Source organism: Ruditapes philippinarum, unplaced genomic scaffold (genome assembly GCF_026571515.1).
Source record: "Ruditapes philippinarum isolate M1 unplaced genomic scaffold, ASM2657151v2 ctg2521_1_1_1_1, whole genome shotgun sequence".
NCBI classification, from domain to species: Eukaryota; Metazoa; Mollusca; class Bivalvia; order Venerida; family Veneridae; genus Ruditapes; species Ruditapes philippinarum.
In genome coordinates this window covers 147405-156477 of record NW_026853420.1, presented here as the reverse complement: position 1 = coordinate 156477, position 9073 = coordinate 147405, and the positions used below count along the sequence as shown (strand labels likewise).

Sequence of the window (9073 nt, the reverse complement as noted above, 5' to 3'; positions counted from 1 at the left end):
GACATTCTGTAATATGATCGGAAAGTTTAGTATAAGTGTGGATGTCATCAGTCCAAGTTATAAGGGAAATAAACTGGAACTCCATCTTCAGTGGTTTACTTGTCTAGCGCATATCTTAAACACTAATGGAGTTATCTACTTAAAGGTTGATATATCTCATTTAGGAGGAGTACATTGCTTAAGAACTCTAATCTGTTATGGGGCACTTAAAACAGAAATTTACATTGAAATTTTCAATTTTGAGCCTTACCTACATGTATTAGAGATTGGCTACATTGTTATGAAAGTCACCAGAAACCTATACTTGTCAAATGATATCTAATGTTGACACGGTGGTAGCCTAAAAAAATAAAGCTCACTCAACCCACGGTAATAGGCCTATCTAATAGTTTAATTGCAACTAACTCAAGGTGATAGCGTCAAGGAATACAGTAAAGCTCACAAAACCCACGGTGATGGGCCTGTCTAGTGGTTCTTATCTGATATAAAACCGGTGGTAGAGAGGACAACCCACGGTGATAGGCCTGGTATAGTGGTTTTCATCTTATATATAACCGGTGATAGAGCCATGGGAAATACAGTGAAGCTCACACAACCAAAGGTGACAGACATATCTAGTGGTTCTAATCTGATTAAAAGCATGATGGTATAGCCCAGTGAATACAGTAATGCTCACAAAAGCCACCGTGATAGGCATTTTATAATTAGAGGGTTTTTATCGGATAAGAAGCATGGTTGTAGATCTAAAGGTCACACAACCCACGGTGATAGGCCTTTTAGAGGGACCTTATCTGTGTAAAGCGTGGTGGTATAAAGTAAATTCACACAATCCACGGTGATGGGCCTTTCTAGAGGTTCTTATTTGATACAAGGCAGTCTGAAGGACAGCTAAATCCCCTTGCACAGTGAACATGAATGTGAACTTCTTGACCTTTTACCAGCCATGACCTTGATTTTGTGCCATGCATATCATAAGCACATAGTCTCACGATGGTGATTATTTCCATAAAGTCAAAAAGTTATGGAGAACATATAACCTTGACTTTGGGGGTAGCAACCTTGATGTTAAGCTCTGCAGATTTTGTCATGGTGAGAATCATTTGTGCCAAGTTATTTTAAAACCTTTGAATTGTCAATAAGTTATAGAGCTGCCATGAAAGCATTACTATTTATACATGTATTAATACATGTAAGTGATACCTGTGAAAAATTATTAGTAGAGTCCTTCAAAATATTCACCACGGACCTCTACACACTTTTCCAGCAGCATTTTTGAACTGCGCTTCCAACGGCACTAAGGATTTCGAACCGGCGACCGTGAAAGCAAGATTTAATGTATGGATCTAGTCAAAAGTCACAAGGAGAGAGATCAAGACTTTAAGCGGGATGTAACAAAACCTCAAATCTCTGCTCCTCTAAATAAGCTTGAACCGAGGCTGAGCGGTAAGCAGGTGCATTATCATGGCGTAATTTGATTCTGCGCACCCCAGACCTTGGGTTCTTTGTAATGTAGTGATAAACTACAGCAATGAGAACATGGTCATGGTAAAATGTTCTAGTGACACTGCCCCTCTTAGCCACAGTGACACGGGCCACTATTCCACAAATGTTTAAAGTAGAGCGTACATAACTCTTTTAATGTTCTTGCTACGCCGAGCAACCGATCGCGGTCTTCACCGACCCACATTTTGTTACTGGCTAAAAAAAAACTAAAAAAAAGCCACGTTTCATCCCCTGCGACAATTTTTTTCTCAGGCGTCTAGGTTCTCGATATTTGAACCTAGTCAATATGCCGAGGCTTTTTCAACAAATGCAGGATCCAACGGGCGACTTTAACTTTTATTTCAATGTGGAAAACACGTGTGACGCCCTATATGTCACTTATGTCCTCCATGGCTTTGACAGTGCAGAGGTAGCGGGAATTTGCCGCACATCCTTACCATATTTAAACATTGGCAGCGAAAATGGCAATTGTACGATATGAGAGGGCATTTTCTCCATAAACTAAATCTAGATCCGTTGTTATTTCTTACGCGCATTTTTATTCAATAATCCATGAATTTTGTAATAAGCTCTTTGCCCCTTTCTCAAATCACAATGCCACTTAGCCATGTTTACAACCAGTACACAAAAACACATGTCTCACATGACAAGCTAAAATTTTATTGCACGTGCAAATCGTGCAAAAATAGACTGTTGGTTCCAACGGTATATTATACATGTACTTTCACGTGCACACCATGGTTAAATTGAGTTGTTGCCACTAATTAACATATGCTATATAAATTAAGACAATATAATTACCCAGAGACATATATGACATATATATGTTATCTACCTGACTTTTTTAAAATAACCGTTTAAAATGTAATTTTAAATCTTCACTGTCAATATTCAAATATGGTGGAGTTAAGACGCGTTTTTAAGTTGCCTTTACTAATCCCGACCTATAACAATTGTGTCAAGATCCCGCGAAATTAATTAAAATGTTAAAATCCCTGTATTAAAGATCACGCATTTCGTAGCGCATATACTGTACAGTGAAAATACCTGTCATACCTGAGCAGGTATGTCACCTGTGTATTGATCAAAGCATTCTGGGATACTATTTTCAAAATGGCGTTCGGTAGAGGAAATGAACGAAATCGGGGAGGAGATGACAAGTTTCAGATGGATTTCATTGTGTTGATCGGGTTTATAATAATGGCTTTGGCCACATTTTTCCAGATAGCTGGCTTGGCCTCAGATCACTGGGTAGATACGGTCACAGAGGATTACGGCACAGTTGGCTATAACGGGCTTTGGCATACTTGTACAAACTTCGGCCTTACCAAAGATTCTTGCCGAGGATTTCAGTGGACAGACCCACAAGTTTCTCGTAAGTTACAGCGAAACCTGTTTAACACAATAATGCTCTTCTTACCTTTTCTTACTTCATTAATTTATATGTAAGTTACCTGAAACTCGTGTGAATCACTGTCTATTTATAGTAACATATTTGTAAACAAAAGGTAGAAAACAATAATTGTAGATATACATTGTATTTTACATTCAAGGTTTGTTTTTATATTTTTATATCGCTTCTACATTTAAATAATACATTGCAAAATAGTCAGGTAAAGTCATGTAATATATGACTTAATTTGATATAGATCTAGACGTCAAAGAAACATCAATCAGTTTTTTTGGGGGGCAATGTCTTTAAATTTCCAACGGTTTGACAGAAGGACAGTTGATTGATGACATAAAATACCTTTACATGTAATAATAATATAAATCTCTTGATCACTATATATTCATTCTAGGATTATTTAATAATCAGAAAATGCTTCATGTGGCAGAGAAATAGCTTAAGAATTACAACTAATTGTACCTGCTACCACATGACGAGATCGATATTCAGACAACTTTTAGAGGGCACAAAATAGCACAATTTGTGCTATTTTGTGTCTGGGAAATATCTCGCCTCTAAAAGCCAGACTGTGACCCAGAACAAAATTATATCAGAATCTAGCTTTGGCACATCAGTATATATTGTCTATCAGTATTAATCAATTCATGTATGTAAAATATATAAAACCTATACTTGTATGGAAGAAAATGTGCAAAGTAAGCATAAACACACAACTTTTATTCCAGCTACCACAAACCAAAAATATGCTAAAAATAACATAAATTATTAATGTCACCATTTGATCAAATAAATAGACTTTTTAAGTTTCAATTCTTGCTGGCTAATAAGGCCATCCTTAAAAAAATGTTTGTTTGCAGTAACTCGACCCAGAATTTTCAAGGTGGGTAGGTAGGTCGATTTTTTTTTTGATTTTTTTTATTGAACTAATAAACATGGAATTTCAAAATGATGGACAATTTATGCTTTGATAATCTGGTAACAATTAATAAATGAATTCTAATTAAATAATACCTACATTTTATTTCTTCTATTTACCTTTAAAAGAACAAAAACAAAGCACAAGGCATAATTTTCTGATTAAAAAAAAAAATTTTTTTATCCAGACCATGAAAAAAACTTTTGAGTAGGGGCAAATTTTGTGAGTCGGTAGCGTTACTGCAAACAAACATTTTTTTAAGGATGGCCTAAATGATACAGCAAGTAAAGGCCGGGTATAAACTAACTTGTCTTACAGGCAGTGAAAGGGATAAATTATCATTGTAGAGATTTTATTTTGTTATATAAAACACAAATCAATATTATTTATTATATTATAAAGTTTTATATCTTATTTTCATTGCTTTACTGGTCATATATGTTTTTCCAACCCTCTTGGATACAAAGGTTACACAAGGTTCCACTGAGATACAGTTAATTTCTATCATGTTAAGATATCTTATAAGTTAAATAAATAAGATAATTAAGTTATTACAGAAAATATGTGATTTTGTGTCGGAGTTATCTCTCCAACCAGTAAGTGTTTATAAAATATTTTGTATGAAATTATCTTTTTTCAGATTGGTTCCGGACAGTACAGACGTTTGAAGTGATAGGGTTTATTTTCGGCTCTGTTGCTTTCTTTATGATGATTCTCTACCACTTTGTCGGCACCTGTCGGGAAAATAGAAACCTGAAAATCATGAGCATTGTTCAGCTTTTCTTAGCCTGTAAGAAATTACTTATAAATATGAGCCGCGCCCAACAAAACCAACATAATGGGTTTGCGACGTGCATGGATCCAGACCAGCCTGCGTATCCGCACAGTCTGATCTGGATCCATGCTGTTCCCTATCAGTTTCTCTACTTGTAATAGGGTTTGTAAGCGAACAGCATGGATCCTGATCAGACTGCACGGATGCGCAGGCTGGTCTGGATCCATGCTGGTCGCAAACACATTACGTTGGTTTTGTTGTGACGCGGCTCATATATTTTCTTGTTTTTTTTATCTATTGTGTGTGCGAATTTGAGTTTATGGGCGAGTCTGAATAGGGAACAATGCAGACCATGATTAGGAAGCATGGATGTTCCAGTTGAGCCTGGTCTGCACTGGTGGCATGGGTATATTCTCTTATCGCCAACATGCTAAGAGTTAATACTACAGTCATATACCAGCAGGCAATAAATTAAATACACTACAATGAACATTATCTTTAACCAGTATTTGCATTTTCTTTGCAAGTAACTTGAACTTTGATCATTACTTAGATTTTTTCTTAGATTTTCTACAAACCTGGTCACATGGGTAAAATCTGTTGCCTCAAGCAAGCTACGAGTTAACTGTGTGATAATGAGTATTAAGTTTCATCTTTGTTTATGTTTGTTTTCAGTCCTGTTCATCATTATTGGATGTATTGTTATTGGAGCATTGAAGGACACACAGAAAGCATTTCAGATAGATAGCGAGACGTTCCTGTCATGGGGGTTTGGCGTCAGCGTTACAGCATCACTTCTTTATCTGGCAAGCTGTGTGGCAGTGTTCATCTCATGAAAAATATACCAAGTGTTATACATTCCACACCAAAACATTCTATATACAGCTGACTGGTCTTCAGCTTTTCTTTACACTTGTTTAAAACATTTGGTATTTTTAAAGGAACTCAACTGAGGTAAAAAAGCTTAAAACTTAAAATTTTATATTCTTGCATCAATCAAGTGGTGCTCTAAAAATAGTAAAATCTGCAAAAGATTAAAGTGATAATATTGAAGAGATATACTCAGAGCTAAATTGACAATCAAATTTTTGGCACAATTTTTAGCCAAGTTTGAGTGAAAAACTTGCCTTTTTTTGGACATTTTGCACAATACAAATGATCATTCTGGGAAAAAATGATCTGAAAATTTGAACACAAGTTATTAGTAAAGACTTCTTCAAGTCTGGAAAAAATATATCTCCAGTCCCTTCATTTTGAAAAATCTCAGTTGAGTTCCTTTAAGTGTATACAAATTGAAAGCTGGCAGAATAAAATACTGCAACCTTTATACGATTATCTTAGAAGGAATTTATTTTTTGTTATAAAAGGGAAAATTCTGCCAATAAATGTCAACAAAGAGTTTAAAAACATAAAATAGTTTAATACACTGTGGTAAATAAAATTGGAGTAATTATTAAGAAAAAGGTAGTTAACAGTAAGCACTAATGTATTCTAGTAGGTTATTTATGCACCTTTAAATGACCAATAGAATTTTTATACAGATTCATTAATTTTCAACTAGTATAATCATTTAAAATATTTGTATCTCTCGGAGATTTTTAATTAGATAAATTTCATGACTTTGATCATCATGTTTCAGGAAACAATTACGTAAAGTGCTTTTTTTTTCACATCTACTTATATCATAGAAACAAATTTTTTATAGTTTTTTCTCTTTTTGTTTGGAAGGTAGATGGTTTTTTACGTGATGCCAGCATTTGTTGTAATATGACATAATATAAAATTAGTAACCATTTCATTGCTTACAGGAAACCAAACAATTTACATTAACATTTTGTACACATACACATATTTTTGTTGTTGAAAATTTCTTATCTACTTTAAAAAATAATGTTTGTATATAGATGTATACAGTTGTTTTTAACTTTTTCTATCTTTTTAGCAATTTCAATTGCACTCGTTTGTAAATATAACATTGTTTTTGCCTAACCTAAGAGGAAAGATATCGCAATGTACTCGCCATGAATTTTTCATGCCAGTCAAAATCCTCACTTTATGATTAGATCTGTACAGTTGTGTAAAATAATACACACACACACACACACACACAGAGTCCTTCTTGCACTAATGATGCTGTGAATTTGTTAATTTAAAAGGTCCTATGGCCAATTACAGTGCAAGTTAATTTTTTAAACTCTCTCCCCTATTATCACAAAAAATGTTAACACCCCCAACCTATTTAAGTTTATCTTCTGTTTAATTTTTTATTATATTTTGTAAATATTCCATTAAAATGATATGTGCAGGTAGTTTTTCCCTTCCTACAATTTTTACTAAGAAAATAGCATCATCTAAAGTAGAAAATCAAACCTTGCCATTTTGTGATGCACCAAAACATGCGTACCTTAGTCATTGCACCAAGTCACTAAAATAATACAATTTATTTTAGGAAAAATGTAAAAAATTAAGCCATTAACTTTTTCAAGATGTTTATGTTGTGATTTGTAGCATTTTGATTTATTTTGTTGAAAAATAATGCTTTTGTGTTCCAAATTTGCTAGTGATTGCAACAAACCACATAGATAAAACAATTGTTTTATGTAAAATTGTAATAAGCCATTAGGTTTTTCAAGATGTTTATGTTATGTAACATATTGATTTATTTTGTCGGAAACAACACCTTACTTTCGTTTTCTAAATGGGCTGCAATAAGCATATCATTTTATTTCCTTCATTTTAACGGAGGACTGGGCCTCAATAAGCATATTATTTTATTTCCTTCATTTTAACGGAGGACTGGGCCTTTTAATCAGGCAGTAGAAGCCTAATTTCCTTTTTAATTAATTATTCAAATCAGTGCGCTATTCATTTGCAGGGATTTTTTTGGCTTATTTTATAGCCATTGTTGGGTCATATTCCCAATTGAAAATAGTATATTATTTTCCCAATCCACAGGAAAATATTCCTAATTGAAAGTTACTAAAATAAAAATATTGAATAAAAATACTAAAATCTTTGAAAAAAAGGGCTTCTTCACTGTAATAATGCTTAAATGTTTGAAGATGTCATCTTAGACAGTAATTGTTTGCATCCATTTAATCACTGCAAAATTTGAGTCATGCATTTTTCCCAATTTTTTTACAAAATATCGCTGAAATTCCCAATTCCATGGGTATGGGTTATGTTCCCAAAATCAAAATTAAAAAATCCCTGATTTGCATAAAATAGTTCTGCCCATGTTTTTGCTCTGTCAAATTAAGTCTTGTTTTTCTTACGTTAATTCTTTTAAAATTCAAAGAGTGAATGATGAGTAACGCTTTAGCAAGATAATCATTTAGATAATTTCATCATTATAAAACCAAAGCAGTCATTTTTTACATGCTTAATGGAACATTGTGCAAGCTTAATGGTTACTTTCTATTTCATAAAATTCAGGGACATTGGTAATGGATACTGCTATATCAAGATAAGTATTTTAAGGATTGTGTATACCTCCAGTTCATATTTTAACCATTTAATTGTTGATGTTATTAAAAGATGGACCTTTGAATTAAGGGCATTATATTTGCTGGTATCGACTAGATTTTCATTAATAAACCATAGATAATTTTTGAATGGTGTATCACCTGGTTTGTAAGTACTATCGAAATATATACATACTGTTGTATTTAAAGTATTTTTCTTGTCATATTCAGTAGATTAAGCTACTCTGCTGGTTAAATTAAATCAATAACTTTTGGTAGACTGTTACATTAAAGACTTTGACTCTATATTTTTTTGTCATTTAATTCAAATGTCCATCTTTTTCAGATTACTTATTCATCATGTAAAAAAGAAACCATCTTGTTTTTTATTGTATATATTTTTTTTTTCTTGTATATTTTTGTATTGAAATCAAATGTATCAGAACGAAAATACTTAGTATTAAATTGGAGTATATAAACCTATTTGGGTCTCTTTTTTTACCCTTAACATTAATACAGTCTGAATTAAGCCCTCATTCTGATAAAGGGGCGTATGTGGCCAAGTGGTTATGGTTGTTGACTTTAAACCACTTGCACCTCACCGCTGTTGGTTCGAATCCCGACAGTGACTTTTGTTTCTTTCAGCTAGCTTACTGAATGATGGTGGTTCTACTCAGGTGCCTGTTCGTGCCTGAAATAATGCACAGAAGGTCTTCCTCCACCAGTAAAGCTGGAAGTCGCCATATGACCTATAATGTGTAGGTGTGACGTAAAACCCAATTAAACAATAAACAAACAAACTCATTCTGATAAATTTGTGCCATTAACTTGTCATGCTTTGAAGCAGCTACTTCAGGCTGATATGATTGTAGAAATGAGCCGCGTCACGACAACACCAACATTGTGTGTTTGCGACCAGCATGGATCCAGACCAGCCTGCGCATCCGCGCAGTCTGATCAGGATCCATGCTGTTCGCTTACCAACTCTATTACAAGTAGAGAAA

At 33.8% G+C, this 9073-nt stretch overlaps 1 protein-coding gene across 1 annotated transcript; it reads left to right on the top strand.

Moving 5' to 3' along the window:
* The first annotated feature begins 2579 nt into the window (after positions 1–2579).
* On the top strand, positions 2580–8552 carry LOC132736833 (uncharacterized). Its single transcript, XM_060724051.1, has 3 exons — positions 2580–2878; positions 4471–4620; positions 5281–8552. The coding sequence occupies exons 1-3, from the start codon at positions 2617–2619 to the stop codon at positions 5439–5441; spliced, it is 573 nt and encodes a 190-aa protein (XP_060580034.1). The 5' UTR covers positions 2580–2616; the 3' UTR covers positions 5442–8552.
* The last annotated feature ends 521 nt before the right edge of the window (positions 8553–9073 follow it).